At 45.9% G+C, this 24,302-nt stretch overlaps 2 protein-coding genes across 2 annotated transcripts in view; one reads left to right on the top strand and one right to left on the bottom strand.

The window, feature by feature from the left end:
• PGM2L1 (phosphoglucomutase 2 like 1) overlaps positions 1-17,389 on the top strand; it is a 45,180-nt gene extending 27,791 nt beyond the window's left edge. The window contains exons 4-15 of the mRNA XM_083436511.1: positions 370-454; positions 1,689-1,772; positions 3,091-3,284; positions 4,017-4,206; positions 4,313-4,410; positions 6,291-6,471; positions 7,852-7,945; positions 8,448-8,577; positions 9,214-9,403; positions 10,618-10,751; positions 11,638-16,371; positions 16,734-17,389. Coding sequence (XP_083292637.1) covers positions 370-454; positions 1,689-1,772; positions 3,091-3,284; positions 4,017-4,206; positions 4,313-4,410; positions 6,291-6,471; positions 7,852-7,945; positions 8,448-8,577; positions 9,214-9,403; positions 10,618-10,751; positions 11,638-11,740 — 1,483 coding nt within the window. The 3' untranslated portion in view covers positions 11,741-16,371; positions 16,734-17,389. The remainder of the gene's footprint in view (positions 1-369; positions 455-1,688; positions 1,773-3,090; positions 3,285-4,016; positions 4,207-4,312; positions 4,411-6,290; positions 6,472-7,851; positions 7,946-8,447; positions 8,578-9,213; positions 9,404-10,617; positions 10,752-11,637; positions 16,372-16,733) is intronic.
• LOC310676834 (tigger transposable element-derived protein 1-like) overlaps positions 1-24,302 on the bottom strand; it is a gene marked incomplete at its 3' end in the record, with an annotated part of 1,439,559 nt that overhangs the window by 260,582 nt on the left and 1,154,675 nt on the right. The gene's annotated exons all lie outside the window — the stretch shown is intronic.

Raw genomic sequence — 24,302 nt, 5'->3', positions numbered from 1 at the left:
CCCCATCACAGGGTTTTGTACCGCCAACCTTCTGATTGGCAAGTCCTAGGCTCTATGGTTTAACTCACAGCGCCACCCGCTTCCCTTAGATACTATAGATACTTAGATACTATAGATCAATACTATAGATGCCCATAAAAGCATAGTGATATTTGCAGTTTATTGTTGATCCCTTTCATAATGATTCTTATCAGGGAAGCTACCCTTAGCTGCCCTACATTGGGTCAGGTGACATTACCCATTTATTTCTCCATTTGCCACTTTCTTCTTCTTCTTTTAAAAAAGGAAATGGGAATTTGTCTTGTCTTAGGATTTTGGGCAGAGTGCAATGGACAGGAGAGTGGCATTATCATTCTTTGTCTTCCACAGACTTGCAAAGCTCACAGCAGCAGTCCTGCTTGCTAAGGGTGTACCTGTCTACCTGTTCTCAAGATATGTTCCCACTCCTTTTGTGGTAAGTCCGTCCTTATATTATTATTGTTATTGGGAACATGGCCAGCAGGTTCTAAACTGGATCCACATCTCCAGTGCGAAACCTTATTGAATGTTGTGGCACAGCAGTCCCTGGGGTAAGAAATGAATGTTTGGCTTGATCACAGTTTGTTTGCTGTAAGGGCTAGCATTTACATATGGTAATGGAGCAGAGGTGTGCTTGATACTTAAAGTAGAAATTAGAATTCTGAATAATGTCAGGCCTTGGCTTGATGAAATTACCGGTATATATATGGTGATCCTTTGCTAGAGTTGGAATAGGTGACTTGAACCCCTGTTTCAAAACCATTTGAAACCTGTTGCAACATTGACATGTATATATCAGATGCTTGGGGGTTATTTTTTGGTTTGTTTTTGTTTTCACTATTTTGTGCTTTTACCCTGTATGTTTATCTTGCCAACCACCCTGGAATCTTTGGATGAAGGGTGGTGTATAAATGTGATCAATCAAATAAATAATTAAATGGGGGTGTGGTGTGAATGTGTGTTACTGGAACTCTCTTGGAGCTGCAATTCTTTCTCATACCAGAAATTGCACAAATAACATTACAGAAGGTCTGCCCACTGAACATATCTCGACTTATGGCAGACGTGCTCCTCAAATGTATGGATTGCCATTCTTACCGTTTGTAGCACTTGCTTTCCAGAGTCGTGAAAGGTCAAAATCCTGGGCTCCAACCCATCTCAGCATGCGCAGTAGATGTTTGAACTCTTCCCTTGGGTATGGAGTGGCTTGTGCTTAGAAACAAGACCAGAAGCCTTTGCTTTCATGTGCCTGGGGCTTTCTGGACTGCAACCGTGGGTGCAATACAGAGAGAGCTGAACATGTTTTCAGGCCTTTTGATATCATTGGAATGTGCGTGTCTTCACAACACCATCTTGGGCTCAGTTAGGCATATTGATTTTCCTGTATCTTTGGCACTAAGCTGATGAACAGCTCTCAGTACCTATAATAACTTGCTTGTTTAGAGGATGTGACTTGGGAAATATCTAGGGATTCTTCTTTTGTTTAATAGCATTGTTAAGCCAAAAACACTGCTTAACTCAAAGGTCCTACTGAATGGCAGTTGTCATTCAAGGGGCCACATATTCTTCTTGCATCAGCTGTGCAGGCGCTTGGAATATCCTGAGTTCCTATCTGGGCTGTTTCGGAAATCCTGGCATGCTGGAGAGTGAATGTGGTTTTTGTCTTGCAGCCCTACGCAGTTCAGCAGCTCAGAGCTGTAGCTGGGGTGATGATTACTGCTTCCCATAACCGTAAGGAAGACAATGGCTACAAGGTACGTCAGAGAACTCTCTAGATGCCTGCTAGCTGTTAACAATCCTTTAAATCCAGAGTCTAAGAAAAGATCTGTGTTAGATACTGGAGTTGTTTGGGGAAAGGTCCTAACTCAGCGGTAGAGCAGATGGTCCCAGGTTCAGTCCCCAATGGCATATTTCGATAGGGCTGGAAAAAACTCCTGTGTGAATCCCTCAAGAGTCACTGCCAGTCAGTGTAGACAGTACTGAGCTAAATGGATTCAATGGGGTGTGTGTGTGTGTGTGTGTGTGTGTGTGTATATGTGTGTGTGTGTGTGTGTGTGTGTGTATATAATGTATGTGTATATATATATATATATATATATATATATATATATGAATGAATTTAAACAAAACATATTATTTGAAAACATATCATCCCCATTTCCCCCCTCCCCCCAATAAAACAACCCCCTCCCCTCCCCCCCAACTTCCCTCAGTTCCACTCTGGTTTCTCTATAGATGCTATTCTCTGCATGTTACAAAATTGTATAAATCCTTAATTTATCTGACTGATTATTATCAATAAAAAGTTTGTGGGTGTTTATTCAGAGCCTGCCAAGGAGTCCAGTTCACTTTGTTGCCTCTTTAAATACTTTGTAAAAGGTTCCCATTCATCTTTAAAGTCACAGTTATCCTTGTCCCGTAGTTTATGTGTCAATTTTGCCAGTTCTGCATAGTCCATCAGTTTCTTTTGCCATAGTTCTTTAGTCAGTGTTTCCTCATTCTTTCATCCTTGTGGATGGATCCAATGGTCTGACCTGATGCCAGGAAGTTTCCAGGCTGTAATATTCTGGAAAATGCTCAAGAATGGAACACCACATACTGTGTGTTCTGTTAGTGGAATAATTGCCTTTTAACGAAAATAAATGCATGCTTTCTGCTTTGGTTCTTTGGCCCCTACTGGTTTGCACAGACAATAAATCAGGGTAGGCAACCTAAGGCCCATGGGCCACAAGCTGCCCACGGGGGTTGTTTAACTGGCCCACTAGCCGCCTCCGAACCGAACAGATTGCTTGGTGAGTCCTTGGGCGCTGCGCTAAACTGGTGCAGCGCGGTGCAGGGACTCTCTTCCATGGCGCCAGAAATCGTGCCTGTGCATACACAGACGGCAGAAATCATCTCTGCGCAGATTCCGGAAATTGCGGGTGTGCACAATCCGGTGAATGTTTATTTAAACATATAGCATTCTCGTGCTATAGTTGCTGAACATTTGGCATTTAAATTTTGGAGTGCTCAGACCCTGCCCAGAGGTCTTGCAGTGATTGGACTCTTACACTTTCCCAACTCTCACTTTAGGTATACTGGGAAAATGGCGCTCAGATCACATCTCCTCATGACAAAGAAATCCTGAAGTGTATAGAAGAATGTGTTGAGCCGTGGAACGACTCCTGGAATGAGAATCTGGTAGAAAGCAGCCCTCTTACGCGAGATCCCTTGAAGGAAATCTGTGCAAGCTACATGGAGGACCTGAAAAAGATCTGTTACCATAGGTAAGAAATCAAAGCACAACTCCTGTAAGCATCAATTCCATATGTTAGAAGCCCTCAAAGGTGGAGGTTCAGAATTGGAAGCAGGTAAGGTGCAAATGTTTGGCTTGGGCGTAGATATTTGAACAGGGAAGAGCAGAAGAAGAGTGTGTATTTTTAAATTTTTGTTGATAAGACCACCTTTCTGGACAAAGACCACTGAAAGATGGCCACCACTGTAGAGGAAAACTTAGTTACCAAAGGTTTGACTGAATAAAAATGACGTAGCCTGGTGCCTGAAAATTGAGAACAATGGAACCAGGCCACATTTCCCCGGGGGAGAACATTCCACGAATGAAGGGGCCACCACTGAAAAGGCTCATTCTCATGCAGCCACCTTCTGCACCTCCCTCCGATTTTATGTTTAGTTTTGTATTTACTTTGGCTTTCCCCCCCTTATTTGCTGTGAGCCACCCAGAGAACTTTACCAGACAGCGCACTTGAAGTCTAGCAGAAGGGCAAAGGTAACGGCTGAGCCCACATTAGATTTGCTGGTTATCCATGTCTATCTTTTTAGTTGCAGTGTCCCATGAAAGCCTGGCTCATTCTGCAGATGCTGGACACGTGCTGTGAGCTGTTTTTATATGAAGTCTGCTTTGGCGTCTGGGCATGTCACCATCTCATGTGATGCCACACCACCTTTTGGGAACAGCAGGTCTCCTCTTAATCCATTCCTCTTAATCCATTTCTTTATAGGGAGCTGAACACAAAGAGCAGCTTGAAATTTGTTCACACGTCCTTCCATGGGGTTGGGCACGACTACGTGCAGTTGGCTTTTCAGGCGTTTGGCTTTCAGCCTCCCATTCCAGTTCCTGAACAAAAAGACCCAGATCCAGATTTCTCCACTGTAAAATGTCCGAATCCTGAAGAAGGAGAATCTGTGCTGGTAAGTTTGGCAGGCGATTTCGTCAACAGTCCTGTATGTAAATAAGGGTGGGCAAAACTGACTGGCTGTTTTGTGTTGAGTAAAAATAATAGCTTTCCTCTTCCAGGAATTGTCTTTGAGGCTTGCGGAGAAGGAAGGTGCCAGGGTGGTGGTGGCAACTGACCCTGATGCAGACAGATTAGCTGTGGCAGAACTGCAGAAGAAGTAAGCGTGTGTTTGTGTGTGAGAGAGAGTTTACTCTGTGAAGGGGAAAAGACTGGCAAGTCTGGTGGGTGTTCCTTGAGATGCAGATCTCCATACTGAATAATGTTTGAATATCTAAACTTCTGTTTTAAAAATGACACCAGTAATTGTAAGTGGGGTGGTGGTAAGCTAAAGGTAAAGGGACCTCTGACCATTAGGTCCAGTCGTGACCGACTCTGGGGTTGCGGCGCTCATTTCACTTTATTGGCCGAGGGAGCCGGTGTACAGCATCCGGGTCATGTGGTCAGCATGACTAAGCCGCTTCTGGCGAACCAGAGCAGCACACGGAAACGCTGTTTACCTTCCCGCCGGAGCGGGATCTACTTGCACTTTGACATGCTTTTGAACTGCTAGGTGGGCAGGAGCTCATCCCGTTGCAGGGATTCGAACCGCCGACCTTCTGATAGGCAAGTCCTAGGCTTTGTGGTTTAACCCACAGCGCCACTAAAAGCACATATAGCTGAAGCTCCCTGTGCTTCAGATATTCCAAGAAATTGAATTAAAGGCTTGGAAGGGACATGAAAATCCTCAGATCCCTCTATAGTCCAGGAATATATCTGCACCTGCCTCTCTCAGGCCACATCAGAAGAGAAACAGATACACAGCACCAACGCATAAAAGCAGCCCGGTTTCTGTTTTCCCTTCTGCCACCATCTCCAACCCCATCCCACCCCACCGTTATTCCATGGCTCCGTTCCAGTTAGCAAGCTCTTAGATTGTTTCTATACTGTACACAGCAAGGATCAGTGCCTTTTCTTTTCAGGGGGTACTCAATGGTACTTGGTACCGGCACCTCTTTTTGTAGTTGTTAAAAAGTGTGGCACTTACTGTAACAACTTTATGGTGAGTACAGGCACCTATTTTTCTAGAAAAAAATCACTGGCAAGGATGCTCCCAGTTTGGGAGCAGGGAGTGCTTAGGGAAATGCCCAAAGAAGCCTATAAGAAGCAAAAATTGCATAAAAATGTGGAGCTGTTCTTGTTCTCTCTGTCCTGGCCCATCTCATTTCCCCTTTGCTACCAGCTTGTTCTCCCCGATATTGCCCTCTCTTCCTTCCTTTACTCCTCTTGTTTCGTTCTCCATAAACCTTCCAACTGGAAGACGTTTCTGCCACAACTTATTCTTCTGAGTTCTCCTAGTACTCCCCCTGCCTCTCCTTCCACCGCTAATTCTCAGGCCACTTCCAAACAAGTCTGTGTTGGGGGATGGGGGATTCTTCATACCTGCAGGGTTTTTGCATCATCTGCACAGCATTGATGTCGTCATCAGGATTCCTACCCATATTCCCATATCCATCTATTGGTTTGTTTTTATTTTGATTATATATTATGATTATATCATGATAATATTTTGATTATATATTTTATGGTTTTACATTTTGATTTTATTCTGTGAACTGTCCTGAGACCTGCGGGTATAGGGTGGTATATAAATTCAATTAAAAATAAATAAATCTCAATTTACCCATCCTGTGAAAAATCCAATAACTTTTTTTAAAAATCACCTGTTACCATAGTCTGAATTGTTTGAAAAATCAAGCCTCAACCTGAAAGTCCCTTGAGTGCCTTTCAAATGAATGAGTCCACAAGCCAGCCACACTGCAATGAGTGCAGGGGAGGAGCTTCAGTCACCTGGGAAACTCTGCTTCCTGGACCGTTCGGAAAATGATGGGGTGTTGTATTGGCACCCACATTTAAGAAGCCCTGCTGGTGGACAAGTCTCCTCTTCTGCACAGAAGAAACTTTTAAAGCAAGTGTCTTTGTGGCTGCATTCCTCTGTGTTTTGGATTCTCGTGCGTATTCCTTTTGACCTCTGGTCCTCTCCTCCTCCTCCGCCTGCAGTGGCCGCTGGAAAGTCTTCACTGGCAATGAGCTGGCAGCGTTGTTTGGGTGGTGGATGTTTACTTGTTGGAAGGAGAATTGTTCCAAAGATGCCGACGTCAAGAATGTTTACATGCTGGCCACCACGGTCTCCTCGAAGATCCTGAAGGCCATCGCACAAAAAGAAGGATTTCACTTTGAAGTAAGAGCTGAATGGTGTTTAGGGTTGTGGTTTGGCTGAGTAAATCCCAGCCGTCTTTGTGCAGTAGTACCTCGGGTTACGAACTTAATTTGCTCCGAAGGTCCATTCTTAACCCGAAACTGTTCTTAACTTGAGGTGTGTTTTCGCTAATGGGGCCTCCCGCTGCTGCCACGCTGCCGGTGCATGATTTCTGTTTTCATCCTGAAGCAAAGTTCGCAACCCGGAGCAACTGCTTCCGGATTAGAGGCGTTTGTAACCCGAAGTGTTTGTAACCCGAGATACTACTGTACAGGGTGCATCTGACGATGGTGAGATAGGGAATATTACTACATTCATTATGAGCTAAAGGAGAGAAGTGAAGCTGCTCTGGGAAGGAGCTCCAGGGAGAAGGGGAAACTTTTGAGCGTTCAGGATGCAATTCAGGGGTCTTTTTAAAGGACACGCGAGGTGTTAGAAGGAACGGAACAGTGAGCACCCCTCACTTATGCCTTTGACATGTAATAAGTTATACTCAGAGGGGACCCATTGAAATTCATGGAGAAGACTTGTTAGATCCATTAATTTCAATGGGTTTACTCTGAATAAAATTTTTGTGGGGGGAGTATCGAGTTGATCCAGATGGTGTGCAGATGTACAAGTTTGGGTTTGGGCAGGCTCTGTCTTTTGCTTCTTGCAGGCAATTTACCTAGCTCTGGTCAGCTTCAATGTGATATATAATGAATTTATAGAGTGCCATGTGACTAGATTGCAAGGGCTGAGATGATTAAAGCTGTAGAGAGAGCATTGACTCCTTTTCATTATTGCAACTCTTACTGCCCTCTAGTGCCCCTTCTGGAGCACAGCTGCTGTGGCATCTTTCTGAGCAAATCTGTTTTGTTTGTTAGGCCTTTCAAGCCTTCAGTTTCTGTTTTGCAGCACTGTCCTTGTGTGCAGTTTAAACAAGGCAGACTATTATTCTAATGGTCAAAAGAAATTGTTTAGTTATGGTAGACTTTTGAGAAAAGGAAACTTCAGTCACGTCTTCCAGGACCACTGATCTTGGGCCAGAGGACTGTTTTTAATTTGGGTACCATTCTACAATGTGCTGGCATATAAGAAGGAGCCCTTTTTGTCCATTTAGAGAGCAGAGGCACTACACCTGGTTGGCTAGGGAGTTCAGGGATGCTCCCTTGGGAGCCATGCTTAGAACTCTCTTCTGAGTAACCTTTTCCCAATCTTGGGTGACCCAGCTGCAATTCTAAGCCCACTCAGGGCTGCATACTTAAAAGAGAGTTGCTCTCAGAAGGCCTCCTGGAATGAGCAGCTTGGTGAATTTGCGTGCAGTTGGCATGTTCCATGAGAACGATCTGTATTAAGTGAAGGCACCTTCCTGTCTTTCAGGATACACTCCCTGGCTTCAAATCGATTGGCAGCAGAGTTAAAAACCTCCTGGACAGCGGCAAAGAAGTCCTTTTTGCCTTTGAAGAGTCCATTGGTAAGCACAGCAAGTGTTGGGTGCTATGCCAGGCAGAAGGTGGGGCCAGAGCCAGAGCCCAGTCCTAGAATCTGGCCTCTCCCTTCAGGCTGTTGTTTCCCATCACTCCATTGCATGGTCTAACTCTCAAACTCTTTGTGTTTGGTTCTAGCGTCATATAACCTTCTGAATAGATCCCTTGAATGCAGGGTGGAGGGGTGGGTATACAATGATCACTTACCGCTTTGCTTCCACTTTGATGTAAAAAGGGACCTATTCTGTAATGGCAGACTTGAACCCCCCCAGGCCTACCAACTTGGAGCTGAGATTTCTGCGTATTAGATGCTCGGATGAGCTGGATAAGGAAATTTCTAGGAAGCTACTCTTTGTGTTTGGTTCTGTTGTACAGAAATGTTAAGATGATGGATTTAAGGTGACATGTGGATAAAATAAGATGATGGATTTAAGGTGACATGTGGATAAAATAAAACAAAATGCTGTTTTGCAAAATTTTGTTTTCCAGGCTTCATGTGTGGCACTTCCGTGCTGGACAAAGATGGCGTCAGCGCAGCTGTGGTGATTGCAGAAATGGCTGCTTATCTAGATACCAAGAGCCAAATGCTGGCATCCCAACTAACAGAAATATATAAAATGTAAGTTCTGTGCATCATCATCACTATTCTGATTTATTACCCGCCCTTCGCCTGAGGTCCCAGGGCAGGTTACAACATTGAAACACAATGCTGAAGACAGTTAAAGTGACTTTCCATCACGGAAATTACTCACGGAGCTGGTTGCATCAATTCCAGCTGGTGAAAAATAAATTTAGTCATTACTAGAACTGTAACTTGAAGCCTGATCTTGCTTTTCTCCTCCCCCACATTGTTTCCTTGTGGGTTGTGCCTTTTTAGATTATAAGTGTGAGGTAGGGAGTGTCTTCTGGTGCTGATTTTTGTAAGCCATTCTGGGAGCCTTTTTGGCCAAAGCGTGACGTTAAAATGCTTTCAATAAATAAATCTGAATGGAAAAGAGTAGGAATTGTCTTTCCTGTGTTTTTGCCTGTGAGATAACTCAGAAATGTTGGAAGTGGCTGAAGGGGTAGCATTCGAAAAAGAACTTCTGGCGGGGCCTTACTTTATCCCTTTTCTGTGCCACCATTTGTAGAGACATCATAGATACATTTAGTGATATGAAGGACTCTGGTTTGTGCTTAGCTTTCCTTTCTTTTCCTAGTGACTGAATTTAGAGATCTAGATTACCGTGGCTGACTACATATTGTTTTTGTGTAGGTATGGCTACCACATTTCAAAAACCTCATATTTCCTGTGTTATGATCCTCCTACTATCAAAAGGATATTTGAAAGACTCCGAAACTTTACATCGCCTAATTCTTACCCAGCAGTTTGTGGCACTTTCAGTATATTGGACATCCGGGATGTGACCACTGGGTATGACAGCAGCCAGCCAAATAAGAAGTCGGTGAGTTGTGTGACTCTTGTTAGGAAGCTGTTGCAGATCATTCTCATAATAGCTTTAATGTGAACCCTTTTGCCTTGCAAGTAACAGAGGTGTTGCTTGGAGGAAATCAGTAATTAGATTGTAGGCTTGGGTGTTGAGAAGGAGAAGCGAGTATGTCATTTCAGTCTAGGCCAGTGTTTCCTAACCTTGGGGCGCCAGCTCTTTGTGGACTACGACTCCCATCATCCCTAGCTAGCAAGACCAGTGTTAAGGGATGATGGGAATTGTAGTCCAAAAACAGTTGGAGACCCAGGTTGGGGACACACTGGCCTAGGTTCTGTCAGGCTGACCACCTTTCAGCAGGTGGGTTGCCACCTTAAAGGAGGAAACCCATAAAAGATCATATTGGCACGCAGATACTTATGACGGTTCACATAAACTTCAGCTGCCTTATGTGTTGAGTTGTAGTTGAGCACAGTGCAGAGTTTTGTGTGCTTCGATCACAAGCCTGCGTATTAAAATTACATCCACATCCCATGTTCCCTCAACGAAAAGTAAACTCCGGTCAGGACTGAGTCTGGTTCAAAGATACCTGACACCAAATTCCTCAGAGCAGAATATGAAATTGTTAGCCTATATACAGAACAGGCTTCCCCAAGCTGGTGCCCCCTAGATGACTTCAGCTACAACTTCCATGAGCCTCAGCCAATAGGCGATGCACTTTGAAGCATCTGGAGGGCACAAGGTTGGGGATGTAAAACAGGCTAACTGGATTCAAAATCCTTTAGGAGGACTCTTCTTGCAGTGTTCAAATATTTTTTTCCTCCTGCCAGAACTGGCTAAGGAATTTACCATTCCTAACTTGAGAGTCAAAGGAACCTCTCTATAAATAAACAGTAGTTGACGAATGCTATTGTATATACTTTGAACAAGGTCTAACTAGTTCATCGATGGGTTCATTTCCACAATTCTGTAACTTAAAATCACAGAACAGCAACGAACATGTGCCAGATTTATTTGTACTGTGCCATCAGTGCTTTAGAGAGTAAATTCAGGTCTACAGATACTATCACCATCATAATGCAGTGTTTTTAGTCTTTGGGTTGAAACTTGTCCACTTAACTGAAGCACTTGATATTTAATTAGTGGGTGGGGGGAGGCTGCATGAACCCCTACATCAATTCCACAATGATTTTTCTCCTGATATCCTGCTGCTCTTGTTGTTGTCGCTGCAGGTACTGCCTGTGAGTAAAAACAGTCAGATGATCACCTTCACCTTTCAGAATGGCTGTGTCGCCACCCTTCGGACAAGTGGAACTGAACCAAAGATAAAATATTATGCAGAGATGTGCGCACCACCGGAACAGAGGTGGGGAATTCTGTTTGTGCCATCACTCCCATGGGTTAGGTTTTATGCCTGCCAGTGGTTCTGTGAACAGTCTTGTCTGAACCAAGCACTTACAAAGCAGGAGGTGTCTCATTATGGCTTGATCTGGACACACCGTTGCTGCCGAATGACCAAGCTGCAGGGCAGCTAATAGGGATTTTGATTTCCTTTTTCTTTTTTTATCCCACGCTTCCTTAAAGGAACTCAGGGCCATGTGCGTGGTCTCGTCTCTTCTCCTCTCCCCCCAGTATCCTCACAACAACCCAGTGAGGCGGATTTAATTGAGGGAGAGAATGACTGGCCCAAGGTCACCTAGTGAAATTCATGACCATCATCACAGCAGTCCCTTTCTTACTGACTACTCTCTCACATCTTGTAGCTGACGCAATAGTTGTTTGCCAGCTGAGACTGTGTCTCTCCTATTCAGCCCACCACTCATGGCCTATAAGACATGTGCCTGAACTGACACTTTTTTTGCTGAAGCTAGTGGAAATGTACAAGCAGACGAGACCCTTTGCCATTGGAGGCAGGCTGTGCAGTTGCCTTCCTGACTTCTCACTTGCTCTCTGCAAAGTCCAGCCAGGCGGAGCGTGCATGGTCTTCTGAAAGCTAGAGCATGAAACTCTTAATCTCAGAGTTGTGGATTCAAGCCCCATATTGGGCAAAAGATTTCTGCATTGCAGGGGTTTGGACTAGATGACCCTAGTCCCTTCCAACTCTATAGTTCTCTGATTCTGTGACAGCAGAGTAGCTTTGGCATGAAGAAAATGAATGGAAGTCTGATAGAACTTTTCTTTTCAGAATGTGAGTTGGCATTTTGGATTGTGGAGGGGTATCTTAATAACCTCTGACTCCTCTTCCCTTTTAGCGACACGGTCTTCCTGGAAGAGGATCTACAGAACCTCATTGATGCCCTGATTGAGAATTTTCTGGAGCCTAGTAAGAATGGACTAATCTGGCGTTCGGTGTAGCCTTCCTCCTGCTGCTGCTGCTGCTGCCATTGGCTGTGATAGCAGTCACTCCATGCACTGCGTAATGTGGAACAAAGGAACCAAGATGATAACTCCTGTTTGCATTTATATATATACAATATATATATATATATATATGAATGCCTCTGTGTGTGTATGTGTGTTTTATATATAGATATATATGTTCCTTAGCCAGCATATTTATATGGAAGCAGTATCATTTTGTCAGCTTTCTTTCCAAAATGAGAAGCAGATTATCAGACAGCTTTGGGCTCCCAGGGAGATCCATCAAGCCAAAAGGAAAAGGCCGAGCAGTTTCTGGCAAATTTGCCAGGAGTGATTGGTGAAAGGGACTTCCTCTACTGCCGCACCTCAAAAATGAAATAAACGCATCCCTGGAGGCTTTCCTGGCTGCCGCCTTGTATTAAACCAGTGTTGGGTATCTGAAGTCTTCAACTTGCTCAGTCCCTTGGCAGCTGGCCTAGATGATCATATTGGACTGGCAGAATGGTCCTGCTTCCTTGTAGCTGTTTTGAGTGTAGGTATCTTTACTGTACTGTTGAGTCTTACCTTTTTTTAAAAATCAGTCTGTTCAGTAGAATTCAGTACTTAGGGTTTTCTAGTGCAGAAGTTGTTTAGAAGTCATAAAGGTTCCAGCTCTTTAAATCTCTTCTTTTGAAAGGTGCTCTTTGTGCATTGTATTCTTATCTGTCTGTGTATTTGCTGACGTTTACTCGACAGTTAAGCAGTAGTGGCAAGCTATATCATATGAGGTGTAGCTGGCTAGCCCTGGGGCCAAAGCAGGTATGATGGACCACCTCATTCCTCTTTTGGCCCTCGGACTGCCTACTGGGCTTCTTGGAAGTTAGGAAGCAAGACAGAATGCAGACCTCTTGGCTCAAGGGGATACAGAATTGATCATTGCTGTGCCTGCTTTGCCTTCACCTGCCACCATTAGAAATCCTTCTAGTCTAGACATACCAGCTTTGCCCCTGCCACTATTTGAAAGTCACAGTATCTTTAAAATAAACAACCTACATCAAATAAAGCAATATTCAATAATCCATCTAAATCTAAGAGTAAACAGTAAAGCATCGGCAAATAATAACTAAGCAGCTTGCACCTATCAGTTACAACAAAGAATTACTAATCTATAATCAATAAAGATAACACCAAATCGCAATGCATAAAATACCACAAAACCTACAAAACCATGTAAAAGGGTCAAATGGAGAAACAGTCACACACAACTAATAATTATTATTTATTTAAATATCCCTGAACGCCTCTCTTCCCAGCTGGTTCTGCTGTTCTCAAAGTCATGGAAAGGCTCCCAGAGAGGGCTGGAGGGGGGGGGCAAGACTTTTCCAAATGTTCCTTCCAAAACTGGCGAGGGCAAGGCCGAGCTTCTGGCTAGAGTAAAAGCCCTTCTTGTGTTTCTTGATGCGAGAAGGTAGAGGTATACTGCCGGGGCCGCAACATATCTCTCATTGTCTGCAATTATATAATTGGGGGGCCTCAAGCAGTCCTCAAGCTGTCTCTCTGTATCCATGATTCTTTGCCTGACCACAGATCTTGCTTGACCCAGGCCCAAATAGAGCTATTGGTCATGGGAGCCTCCAAGCTGCGAAATGGTACAGCCCAGACACAGCTTTGCCACCTCAGAACTAGACATAATGCCGTTTGGTTAAATTGATCAAGTCTATATTTGAAATAGGGAGAAGTCCCATCCATTTCCCCATCTGGCACTACCAAAGTTTCCAAGCAGATTTTTCTTCTTCCAAACCCAGTAGCTTCTTTCTTCTGAGTTGACGGAAAAGCTGAGTTTTGGTAGCCCAGTTGATACAGCTTTGCCGCTGTTGCTTGACTTTGTCCTCCTCTTTCTCCTCACGCCCTTTGTGAGCTGGATCTGATAAGGTGGTGCAGGCGACTTCTGTCCTGATGACCCAGCTTGAGGCCACAGGGACAAGAAACTCCATTTCTTGTACATCCGGGTTGGGGGTTTGGGGGGAAAGAGGGGGATTGATGCCGACTGAAGCTTTTGCTCTGTGGCATAACAAAGTACCTTTGTGGTACCTGAATGTATGTGGGCAGCAGGAACTTGCTTGTGTTGCACGAAGCTTTCGGGGCAAGATCCGCCAGGAACTCGTCCTGTGCGCGGGACGTATTCCTGTTGTGTTTTGCCGTTGATTTACATGCAATATTTATTTATTATTTTTATTATTTAATGCTTAAATGCCTTCCAGGTTGTTCGTATATATCTGAGTGAAATGTCTTGAATGCCAAAAAACCTTCCTTTTTATTTTATTTTTTACTCTTTGTTTTCTTTTTCATTTACTGTATATTTGAAAGTGCTGCAGCGTAGCGAGGAGAAATTACGAGGGGGCAATTAAAGCGGCAGAGCTGCCCCAACCTACGTGCCAGAAGGCAACCAAAGACAGTGGGGGCAAATGTCATCCTTTAAGAATCCAATTCCCATCTCGTGAAAGTGTTGCTGTTTGGAACAGCGAGAGCAGAATCCAAGGCCTTAAGAGGCTCTTTCTGAATCCTTTGCTGATTTGGGGGGAAATAGAACCCTCTTTCTCTGCTTTAGTTTGAACAAACATAAGTCATGGAAGAACAAAGCAACATGTCCATTGACAAGTTTTCTACCCAATTCACATGATGGGGTGAGTAGCTTAGGGATCACTATCGGATTGATTCTGTCCTGGGACAAGAGTTTAAGAGAGAGGGGGCATATATTCCCTACCCCCAAAATGTATGGGAAAGAGGGCTATGGCTCCAGTTTTGTTTAGTGTCCTGAGAAAGCTGACTTGTGAAGGATTTGATTATTTCTGCTGGAACCGCTGCTATCGGTGGGTTTTTTTTTTGTTTTTTTCAATTGTTCACAATGCTTGAAAATCCATCCTATTCCATTGGGGGAAGTTTCTTTTTCTTCTCTTCCCTGCTTTTCTTAACTGTGAAAGATCACCTCCTCCTCTTACCTCACCAATGAGCAACGTGGAAGTCCTTTGGGCTTCTGCTCCCACCCTCCTTCCCTGCGGGGTTCCTCTTGACTGATGCCAGGAACATTTATAATGTGGCATGACGGGCAAAAGTATTTGAAACCACTTCAGAAACACACTGTGGTTTGTTTAAGATGCCTCTTCCCTTCTAAGATGTTGGTGTGGAGCGATATCACCAGGTTGTTGTATGATGATTTGATAAGGTGGGGGGTGGTTTGTTGTTTTGCTCTTTCAAATCTTGAAATGATTTGCTGAAAGCACTTTCGTCTCCTGAAATTCTGTAGCATGGACTCTGTGTATGTCTCCTCAGAAGTAAATCCCAGTGAATAGAGTGGGACTTACTCCAAGCTAAAAGAGTATAGGTTTGCAGCTTAAAATGCAGGCTTTGAAAAAGCAACACACACACACATGAAGTTTGCTAGTTGAGAATATTTATAATTCACTTTGGCTGCTTGGTTTACTTGAGCATGCTTTTGAGAAAACCTCCCCTTTCCTACCCAATAAGAAAACGTCTTAATGGTCTTCATCGTCTTAATCGTCTGTTATGACAATAAATGGCAACCACTGTTTTGGGAATAGGTGAGGGAGAGAACAGACTTTCCCTTGTAATATCAACCTCAAAGGAAAAGCCTAAAATCTGGTCTCATTTTTATTATGGAGAAGACTCCCTTTCTGGTGCAGCCTTGCACTTGATGAATCACATCCCATAAAGAAGAAGCCCCGCACATGCAAGCAAGATTTTTTCCATTATCAGCAGAGTCCAGTGCTATAGTGGGCTCTGTATACTTGGAGCTCCAAATCACACTCAGTAAGTTTTTAAGTCCTCATGCCAACAGAGTGTGTTGAAATAACCTTTCGAAACTGGCAGGGCACATCCAGTCCCCTGCCTCAGTTTCTTCCAGCTCCTGCCACTCCCTGTGCCAGGTTTACAAGTCCCAAGCGGGGCCCTCTCCTGCATGTCTTTCAGCCTTGGCTGCTGCCTGAGCAGCTGTGCTTTGCGCTGAGAGGGAGCCCAGCAACATCTTGGGGAGCTGAACTCTCCTAGGCCAAATAGAGAGCATCACAGCAATAATTGGTCAAGCGGAGATGAGTCTCTTTGACTGACACTTTTTGGTTCTGGTGAATGGAGCTTCGTAGCTCACCTGTGCCTCACTGCATCCAATTTCATCTCACTTAAGGATGCTTTCAGGGCATGGGGAGTCATGCTCTGCAATGTGCGCTTGCGCAAACAAGCACTGGAGCTTGTGTAGAACTTAAGGCCATAAAGCATTCTGTTGATCAGTGTGAAGATAATTCAGTTTTTTGCAGGTGGGGCATGACCATTCATAGTCCATAGATGTTTGACTCAAAGCAAGACCTTCCTTCGTAATTTTTGTTCAGTGTGTACTGAGACTTTCAGAAATGTGTACCGCTTCTTCTGGGCTTTTTATTGCAGACAGCCCAAGTGCAGCAGGAATGCCAACTGAGATGAGACTCGGTTGGAATACTTGTTTGGCTGCCCCAACCCAGCAACATCCCAAGCTATAATGTGGCACCACCCTCTTCCTCTTTTCTCAAAGCTCCAAACTGTTGAGAGGCTTCAAGAATATATATATAGAGAGAGAGAGAGAGAGAGAGAGAAGGGACGTGGGTGGCGCTGTGGGCTAAAGCCTCAGTGCCTAGGACTTGCCGATTGAAAGGTCGGCGGTTTGAATCCCCGCGGCGGGGTGCGCTCCCGCTGTTCGGTCCCAGCGCCTGCCAACCTAGCAGTTCGAAAGCACCCTTGGGGGCAAGTAGATAAATAGGGACCGCTTACTAGCGGGAAGGTAAACGGCGTTTCCGTGTGCGGCTCTGGCTCGCCAGAGCAGCGATGTCACGCTGGCCATGTGACCCGGAAGTGTCTTCGGACAGCGCTGGCCCTTGGCCTCTTTGAGTGAGATGGGCACACAACCCTAGAGTCTGTCAAGACTGGCCCGTACGGGCAGGGGTACCTTTACCTTTACCTTTAGAGAGAGAGAGAGAGAGTGTGTGTTTTGCCCTTTATTGGAAATACACATCTTATGTGCCATAGTGAGAGACCTTGTGTGTTCCCTCTGGGACCTTGCAGCGTTATCTGCCACTCAAAAGCTGGAATGGTAGGAGTTGAGGGTGTGATTCTTACAACTGTTAAGATTCCATGTCTCTTCTTTTTGTTTTGTTCTGAAAGATGCGCATGTCCTAAGTTTACATAGGTGTACCCTTCCCACAAGATAGGGTGTGTGTAGTACAAAACACTGAGTACAAAAAGCAAAGCGAGGCTTCGCCCCTTACTGTGTCTGCCTTCGTTTGGTAGCCCCCTTAGCTTGGAAGGAGGTGGTGCACTTAGCACCTGCCCAGCCCAACCTTCAGCCTCCTTTTTATGTATCCTACTTGACTTCATTTTCAGGACTGTTGCTTTAACCGGGGTAGTCGCCATCTTGGACTGCCCTTCAACTGAATCTAAAGAGTGGTACCAGGCAAGCTTTTCATTATCCTTCTTTCATTTCAGATGTGCTTTTCTGCCTAAGAGACAATGGGTGTGTTATCAATATGGACTGAAAATTTGCACTTTGATTCTGTTGGAAGTATTTTTTTGTGTCTGGATTATGAAGTGGGTTTAGTTGAATAAAGTGTTAAGTTAATAAAACGTTCTCCTTGTAGAAGTGTTCTTCTGTGACTTTGTTTCTCCAGCTTTTGAAAAGGACTGGGGGGGGGGGGTATTGGTGACCAGATAATTTCCTGGGCTCTCTGGACAGAGACTCAAATGCTTGTTTGTTTCTAATTAAAACCAAATTGTGAGGCAGATGAGTTTTGCCTTCTGTGCTCTGTGTGTGGGGTTGTAGTCTAGATGCAGCCTTGCTTGTGGCTCCCTGATGGACCCAGGGAGGCAACAGGGCAGTCAGGGTTATATAAAAAGGTAATGAAGGAATGGGTTTCCCAAATCTAAAACCTGACTGTGCAGTCAGTCTGAAACGGGCCCCAAAATCCCCGATTTTCCTCCTCCAAGGATGCATTAGCTAAAAACCATTAACGTAACCACTTGAGCAAATGTGTAACAGGAACCCAGCTGTATAAACAACAGCTCTCTCCTTTATCAGTCCGTGACGCTTAATGGATGACCTTGTCAGTGGAGACAGGATGGCAGAGCTGGGGCTTCTCTTGTAAGCACACTGACGCACAGACTCTGCAAGACAGGAGGCTTTGCGCAGCTAACCCCAAGCTAGAACAGCGAGATGGAGCGTTGCGCATCGCTCCGTCTCCCTGTTCTGGCTTTGGGCTTATATAGGACGCACACACATTTCCCCTTAATTTTTGGAGGGGGAAATGTGCGTCCTATAGAGCGAAAAATACGGTATGTCCCCTCTTAGTCCCTAACAGGAGTGCTGTTGTTCAGCATTCCAGGCAAGCCAAAAACTTTGCAGCAGTTGGGCTGCGGGGAGAGAGAAACCAATTTTATTTGTGTGCACGCGTTGCAATTGACATAAGAAGAGGCCTGCCTAGTTTAACTGTGTGCTGTGTGACATGCTTTTTTGTCTGGCATTCAGCTTCATTGGATGACCAAGGGTTGGGTTCTAGCATGATGGGTGTGAACAAATAGCGCACTCTCTGCTGTGGCATGGCTCCCCAAATCTATTTTCTGATGAGAGCAGCTTTTGCATCTCGTCTGGAAACCAAGGACCCAGAGTCTGGAGGAAGAATGGGGAGGCACACAATGCCAGATGCTTGAAGTCCGGAGTGAAGTTTCCACAGTGTTGATTTGGGGAGCCATGTCATCAGCTGGTGTTGGTCCACTGTGCTTCATTAAGTCCAGGGCCAACGCAGCCGTCTACCAGGAGATTTTGGAGCACTTCATGCTTCCTTCCACAGACGAGCTTTATGGGGATGCTGACTTCATTTTCCAGCAGGACTTTGGCACCTGCCCACACTGCCAAAAGTACCAAAACCTGGTTCAATGCCCATGGGATTACTGTGCTTGATTGGCCAGCAAACTCTCCTGACCTGAACCCCATAGAGAATCTTTGGGACATTGCCAAGAGAAAGATGAGAGACATGAGACCGAGCAATGCAGAAGAGCTGAAGGCTGCTATTGAAGCATCCTGGTCTTCCATAACACCTCAGCAGTGCCACAGGCTGATAGCATCCATGCCACGCCACATTGAGGCAGTAATTGATGCAAAAGGGGCCCAAACCAAGTACTGAGTACATATCCATGCTTCTACTTCTCAGAGGTCCAATATTGCTCTATTTGCAATCCTTGTTTTGTTGATTTCATTTAATATTCTAATTTTCTGAGATTGTTAATTTGGGGTTTTCATCAGCTGTACGCCATGATCATCACAATTATAACAAATAAAGGCTTGACATATCTCGCTTTGCCGGTCATAAGTATATCTCTAATATATTTAAGTTGAATTATTAAAATAAATGAACTTTTCCACGATATTCTAATTTTCCGAGTTTCACCTGTATTATGTTCTGAAGAGGAAAGAAAAATCTGGGTCAGATGACACCACAAAACCCACCTTGGATGGCTGCAAGAGAGCACAGAAGCCGCCCCAAGCCAGGAAGGATGGGCCTCCCCCTGGTTTGGACCCAATCCCTTGCCCCAGAGGACCTCCCTGGGCCCCACAGCCTCCTGGGCAGAGGTGGAAGGGCAGCATCAGGAAAGGGGGCAGGAAAAGCCTCTGGCCTCATCATGCCACCCAGGGACACATACTGCATCATCTGTGTTGAAAGTTGTTTGGGGGTGTGCTCTCGGGAGCGATGGAAGCAACCAAAGAAATGAATACAGGAAGGAGAGCTACTTATTCTGAGGTGGGGGAATCTCTGCGCAAAGGCCAGCAGTTCAGAAATGTTGCTGGCCGGTACTTTCCCCAAGGGCGCAGCCTTGAAGGTCCTGCGGGAGGAAAGAGTGTCTCAGAGTCAGGGGCCAGTCTGGGCCAAAGCGGCCCCCACGGAGTCCCTGGCACTCCTGAACCATGAGGGGTGCAAGTTCTGGTCTTGGGCCAACCCCATCCTGCCTACTGAAGCAGGCAGACAGGGTCACCATTTGGAGTTTCCGCATTTGCCTAAAGGAAAGTCACTAATATCTGCCCTCCCTTCCCCACAGGTGGGCGGGGTTTGCGGCACCAAGCGAGGCTCACCTGGGCGGGTGCCACCCACCTGCCTGAGCTGGCCTTTGACCCACCCCCGGCCAGGGAGGACAATGGACAGCCAGCCGGGGGTGGGCCTAAGGAAAAGAGGCTGACTCCTGGGCTCAAGCCTCTTTTGCTGCTCTTCCTTTTGGGATCATTGCCCCCCCCCGCCGCTGCCTGTCAGCCCAGAAGGGCAGCACAGGCCTGACTAGGCCTCAAAACGCGGCCTAGTCCCTTTTCTCAGTGGCGGGGGGGCGGCAAGGGCAGCACAGGCCTGACTAGGCCTCAAAACGTGGCCTAGTCCCTTTTCTCAGTGGCGGGGGGGGCAGGGCGGCAAGGGCAGCTCAGGCCTGACTAGGCCTCAAAACGCGGCCTAGTCCCTTTTCTCAGTGGCGGGGGGGCGGCAAGGGCAGCACAGGCCTGACTAGGCCTCGTACCTACGGGACCGCCTCTCCTGGTATGCCCCACAGAGAAACCTACGCTCGTCAAATAAAAACATCCTGAAGGTCCCAGGCCTCAGAGAGGTTAGGCTGGCCTCAACTAGAGCCAGGGCTTTCTCGGCTGCGGCTCCAATCTGGTGGAACGCTCTGTCACAAGAGACTAGGGCCCTGCGGGACCTGACATCTTTCCGCAGGGCCTGCAAGACAGAGCTGTTCCACCAGGCCTTTGGTCAGGGTGCAGCCTGACTCCCTCCTCTGGCAATCTGCACAGAATTTTGCTCAACGGTTGCCATTAATTTGACTTTAATTAATTTTTATAATGGAATGTTTTTAGAATGTTTGATTATTTGATTGTTTGATTATTTAATTGTTGTTAGCCGCCCTGAGCCCGGCTTCGGCTGGGGAGGGCGGGATATAAATAAAATTTATTATTATTATTATTATTAAAACGTGGCCTAGTCCCTTTTCTCAGTGGCGGGGGGGGGGCGGCAAGGGCAGCACAGGCCTGACTAGGCCTCAAAACGTGGCCTAGTCCCTTTTCTCAGTGGCGGGGGGGGGGGGGCAGGGCGGCAAGGGCAGCTCAGGCCTGACTAGGCCTCAAAACGCGGCCTAGTCCCTTTTCTCAGTGGCGGGGGGGGGGCGGCAAGGGCAGCACAGGCCTGACTAGGCCTCAAAACGTGGCCTAGTCCCTTTTCTCAGTGGCGGGGGGGGGGCAGGGCGGCAAGGGCAGCTCAGGCCTGACTAGGCCTCAAAACGCGGCCTAGTCCCTTTTCTCAGTGGCGGGGGGGCGGCAAGGGCAGCACAGGCCTGACTAGGCCTCAAAACGTGGCCTAGTCCCTTTTCTCAGTGGCGGGGGGGGGGGCAGGGCGGCAAGGGCAGCTCAGGCCTGACTAGGCCTCAAAACGCGGCCTAGTCCCTTTTCTCAGTGGCGGGGGGCGGCAAGGGCAGCACAGGCCTGACTAGGCCTCAAAACGTGGCCTAGTCCCTTTTCTCAGTGGCGGGGGGGTGGGGCGGCAAGGGCAGCACAGGCCTGACTAGGCCTCAAAACGCGGCCTAGTCCCTTTTCTCAGTGGCGGGGGGGGCGGCAAGGGCAGCACAGGCCTGACTAGGCCTCAAAACGTGGCCTAGTCCCTTTTCTCAGTGGCGGGGGGGGGGGCGGCAGGGCGGCAAGGGCAGCACAGGCCTGACTAGGCCTCAAAACACGGCCTAGTCCCTTTTCTCAGTGGCAGGGGGGCGGCAAGGGCAGCACAGGCCTGACTAGGCCTCAAGTCGGACCAGTCTGGGCCAAAGCGGCCACCACGGAGTCCCTGGCACTCCTGAACCATGAGGGCTGCAAGTTCTGGTCTTGGGCCAACCCCATCCCGCCTATTGAAGCAGGCAGACAGGAACATCTTCCCGGAGCAGGGTCACCATTTGGAGTTTCCGCATTGGCCTACAGGAAAGTCACTAAAGTTCTAGCGATTCTGCCAGTCTCTGCTTCCTGCCCCTGCGTTTGTAATATAAGGGGTCACAAGGTGGGTCTGCAATACAGGGGTCTAAGTGCTGAAAAATAAGGGTTTTTTTTAATAATAAAAAACCCCCACAATCAGTTGTAACAATGGCAGATGACGGGTGGCATCCTAAAATCTGCATTTAGTTCGACAAGAGGGGAAACATATTTCCAAAACAATTACAGGGCAGGATTAATATAGGATCCAAGATCCCTCATTTGCACAGGCACCAGAGCTGCTGTTTCTGGGAGAAAACGCGAATACAGTGGTACCTCAGGCTACAGATGCTTCAGGTTACAGACTCCGCTAACCCAGAAATAGTACCTCAGGTTAAGAACTTTGCTTCAGGATGAGAACAGAAATCGTGCTCAGGAAGCGGGAGGCCCCATTAGCTAAAGTGGTACCTCAGGTTAAAAACGGTTTCAGGTTAAGAACGGACCTCTGAAATGAATTAAGTTCTTAACCCGAGGTACCACTGTAAAAGAAAGGTCGTGGATCAAGACAAAGAAAGCCCCACCCCCAGATGCCTGGCCACGTCCTTCATCCTGCAAACGGAACTAAACTACGCTACACAGACTCCTTCCTTCCTGCCTCCCTGCCTCTGCTGTGGAGAATAAACTCGTTTCTCCACGCTTGGAAAAGGCTGCTGCTCCACTTTGGGCTGGCCTGAAGCGTCCATCGGCCAGCCGGCTTTGGAGAGGAGGGCATGCTCAAGGGCCTGAGCACTGAGCAAGTTGGGGGGAGCCCACAAGGGCCAATTTCTGTTTTCTCCCCCCCCCCCATAATTTTTATTATTTTTTTCCAAATGTCGTAAACACAATAATAATATTATTCTCTTTTCAATCTATATCTTATCCAAATTAACTTCCCTCCACCCCTCTTCCGGCTTCTCCACATTGCTCTTACTTAAGCGCGATTACTATATATACATTCTATAAATGTCTATAATTTATAATAAATTTAATAAATTTTTGTATTATACTTTAGACATACATTCCTTATTACAGCATTACCGTATTTTTCGCCCTATAGGACGCACTTTTTCCCCTCCAAAAATGAAGAGGATATGTGGGTGCGTCCTATGGGGCGAATACAAGCTTTCACTGAAGCCTAGAGAGCAAGAGGCTCTCGTTCTCCAGGCTTAAGGAAGCTCTGAGCAACCCTCCAGAGCCTGGCGCGAAGCTGTGCCGGCCTCCGGAGGGTCGCGCAGAGCTGCCCTGCATTAGGAAGCCTCAGCGCGCACAGCTGTCCGCAAGCCTGGGTAGACCGGCGCAGCTCCCTAGGCTTGCGGATTGCAGGCTCTTCTGGGGGCTGGGGGGGAAATAATTTTTTTTTCTTTATTTCCACCCCCAAAAAACTAGGTGCGTCCTATGGGCCGGTGCGTCCTCTGGGGCGAAAAATACGGTACATCTTGTGGTCTAACCAAATGTTTACAATAAACGTTGAGTTTTATTCCAGTCCTGTGAGTGCCTTTATTTATGTACAGTTTTCTCTCTCTTTTTTTTTAACAAAAATTTTATTAGTTTTTATAATATCAACAACAAACAAAAACACAAAACAAACAAAACATAACAAACATAAATCATAACCTTATTGAAAATAACTGTTATTTACTTTGTAAAACGGCTTCCTCGTTTCCCCTTAGTTGAATTTCATTGCATATCCTTATAACGGTTTTCCAAATCCCAATTTTAATACCCTTTAAATTAAACATTAACATCTTTAAGTCTTCTCCTTCTTGTATTAGACATATTATTTTATCAATTAACATAAATACAATCCTAAACCCATTAAGTATCTGGAAGCTATTTCCAATTATTTTAGCTTAACAAATTTAGCTAAATAATAATTAAATTTATTCCATTCTTCATGGTGTTCCTCCTCCTTCTGGTTGCGGACTCTTCGGGTTAGATCAGCTAGCTCCATACAACCCATCATCTTCATCTGCCATTCTTCTACTGTTGGTAATTCTTGAGTTTTTAGCTAACAAAATACGAGCCGCAGTTGTGGCATACAAAAATAAATTAACATCTTTCTTGGGCAATTCCAAACCTGCTATTCCAAGAAGAAAGGCCTCTGGTTTCTTTATAAATGTATATTTCAACATTTTTTTCAATTCATTATAAATCTTTTCCCAGAAGTCTTTCACCTTGGGGCAGGTCCACCACATATGAAAGAATGTTCCTTCTTTTTCTTTACATTTCCAACATGTATTATCACAATTATGATACATCTTTGCTAATTTTACAGGAGTCAAATATCATCTATACATAATGATGTCGTATCGAGATCATTCTATCATTTTTGAGATTGCATCCCAGTACTGCTTTCACCACTCTTTTGTTGACTATGAGGGCCACTCCATTTCTTTTGCGGGTTTCTTGCCCACAGTAGTAGATATGATGGTCATCCGAACTGAATTCGCCCATTCCCGTCCATTTTAGTTCACTGATGCCCAGGATGTCAATATTTATTCTTGCCATCTCATTTTTGAC

This window comes from Podarcis tiliguerta (genome assembly GCF_965153285.1).
Source record: "Podarcis tiliguerta genome assembly, chromosome: 4".
NCBI classification, from domain to species: Eukaryota; Metazoa; Chordata; class Lepidosauria; order Squamata; family Lacertidae; genus Podarcis; species Podarcis tiliguerta.
Note: the sequence above shows the minus strand (reverse complement) of the source record. Positions and strands in the feature narration are given on the sequence as shown.